This window comes from Rosa chinensis, chromosome 7, assembly GCF_002994745.2.
Source record: "Rosa chinensis cultivar Old Blush chromosome 7, RchiOBHm-V2, whole genome shotgun sequence".
NCBI classification, from domain to species: Eukaryota; Viridiplantae; Streptophyta; class Magnoliopsida; order Rosales; family Rosaceae; genus Rosa; species Rosa chinensis.
The window spans coordinates 39,449,866-39,451,179 of NC_037094.1; the positions used below are offsets into that span (position 1 = coordinate 39,449,866).

The 1,314-nt window shown below is 33.3% G+C and overlaps 1 protein-coding gene across 1 annotated transcript; it reads right to left on the minus strand.

The window, feature by feature from the left end:
• Positions 1-548: 548 nt before the first annotated feature.
• On the minus strand, positions 549-950 carry LOC112177916 (chromatin remodeling protein SHL). Its single transcript, XM_024316155.1, has one exon. The coding sequence runs from the start codon at positions 948-950 to the stop codon at positions 549-551; it is 402 nt and encodes a 133-aa protein (XP_024171923.1).
• Between the last annotated feature and the right edge of the window lie 364 nt (positions 951-1,314).

Genomic DNA, 1,314 nt, shown 5'->3' on the forward strand with positions numbered 1-1,314 from the left:
TGCCTAGCTTTCTAGAACTTGATTAAATGTTTGACAGGATTAATCTTTGTGCTTTCACTTAGGTTAATTAGCTTTAGAAAGTAAAATATGGGAAATTATTTGCTTTGAATATTTCACATGATCAACTTCTTTCTCATGACTTAGATGAACAATATTAGGGTTGAATCGAATTTGATTATGACTTTGGTTTTGATCTTTGATTCTCTCATTTCATTCTTGTAATTATGTTTTTGTGTTTTATTTATTTTCTTTACTTAGTTAATTTTCGGAACCTAAATCAAAACGGCCCCCCCCCCTTTAATTTCGTAAATATGTTCATACTTTGTTTTATTTTTGTAAATAATTTACTTTGTACTTATTTTAATTCTTTATTTGTCCTTCAATGACAGGTGTACCCTCAATCCCCGAAATAGAACGATCCCTATTTACTGCTTACTAACGATGACATTTTCAGGGTTAAATTATACGCTTGCTAAGAGCATATCAGCTGCAAAAAAGTATACATAAATAAAATAAAATCTTTGAAATTTCAGAACACTACATTTCAATTAAAACAAAAGAAAAGCCACGTACACATCAACATCTGCATCTTCAACCTTCTTAGGCACATGGTCGTATGTATATCTAGTGAAGAAAACATTCTCATTTACATCCGGTAATTCTGTGTAGCTTTTAAAAGAGTGGACAATACAAATGTCAAGAATGTTGTCAGCTGGGACATCATAATCATAATGATTAGTCATATAGAGCTCATTCTTTCCGTTGAAGGATACACGCTTCATTTGAGTATCCTCAGGCCTATAGAACCACTGCACTTTCAAATGCACTTCTCGAGATACATCTCCACACCTGATACATATTTGATGAATCCGAACAATATGTGGAATTTTACCATGTTCAGCCTTCGACAGCACATAATCCCCAACTGAACAACCATTTGAGAAACCCATTACTCTCCCAACACAGTCGATATAATTTTTCTTTTTTATTTTTCTTCAAAAAGTTAAAGAAAAGAATATATACGTACACATGGCATTTCCACTAAGAAAAGAATATATACATACATATACATAACTTTAACCGTCACTTCAAAGTTAGGGACAGTGTACTGCTTCGCATGTAGTTTTTTTCCTCTTTCAGTTATGTTGAGAGGGGGACAAGTTGAGGACAGAGAAGGCAATCAAGTAATATCCAAAGAACCTCCAAATTCAAACAACAAATGAGAACATGTTGATCAGACCTGTGATGCCACAGAAATTCGTATTTATTTTCCGAGGATTTTCCGGAATTTAAATTATGGGTATCGGACGGTTT

Bases quoted from the DNA above. Each gene is read 5' to 3' on its own strand.
- LOC112177916 (XM_024316155.1), bottom strand. From the start codon at position 950: ATGGGTTTCTCAAATGGTTGTTCAGTTGGGGATTATGTGCTGTCGAAG.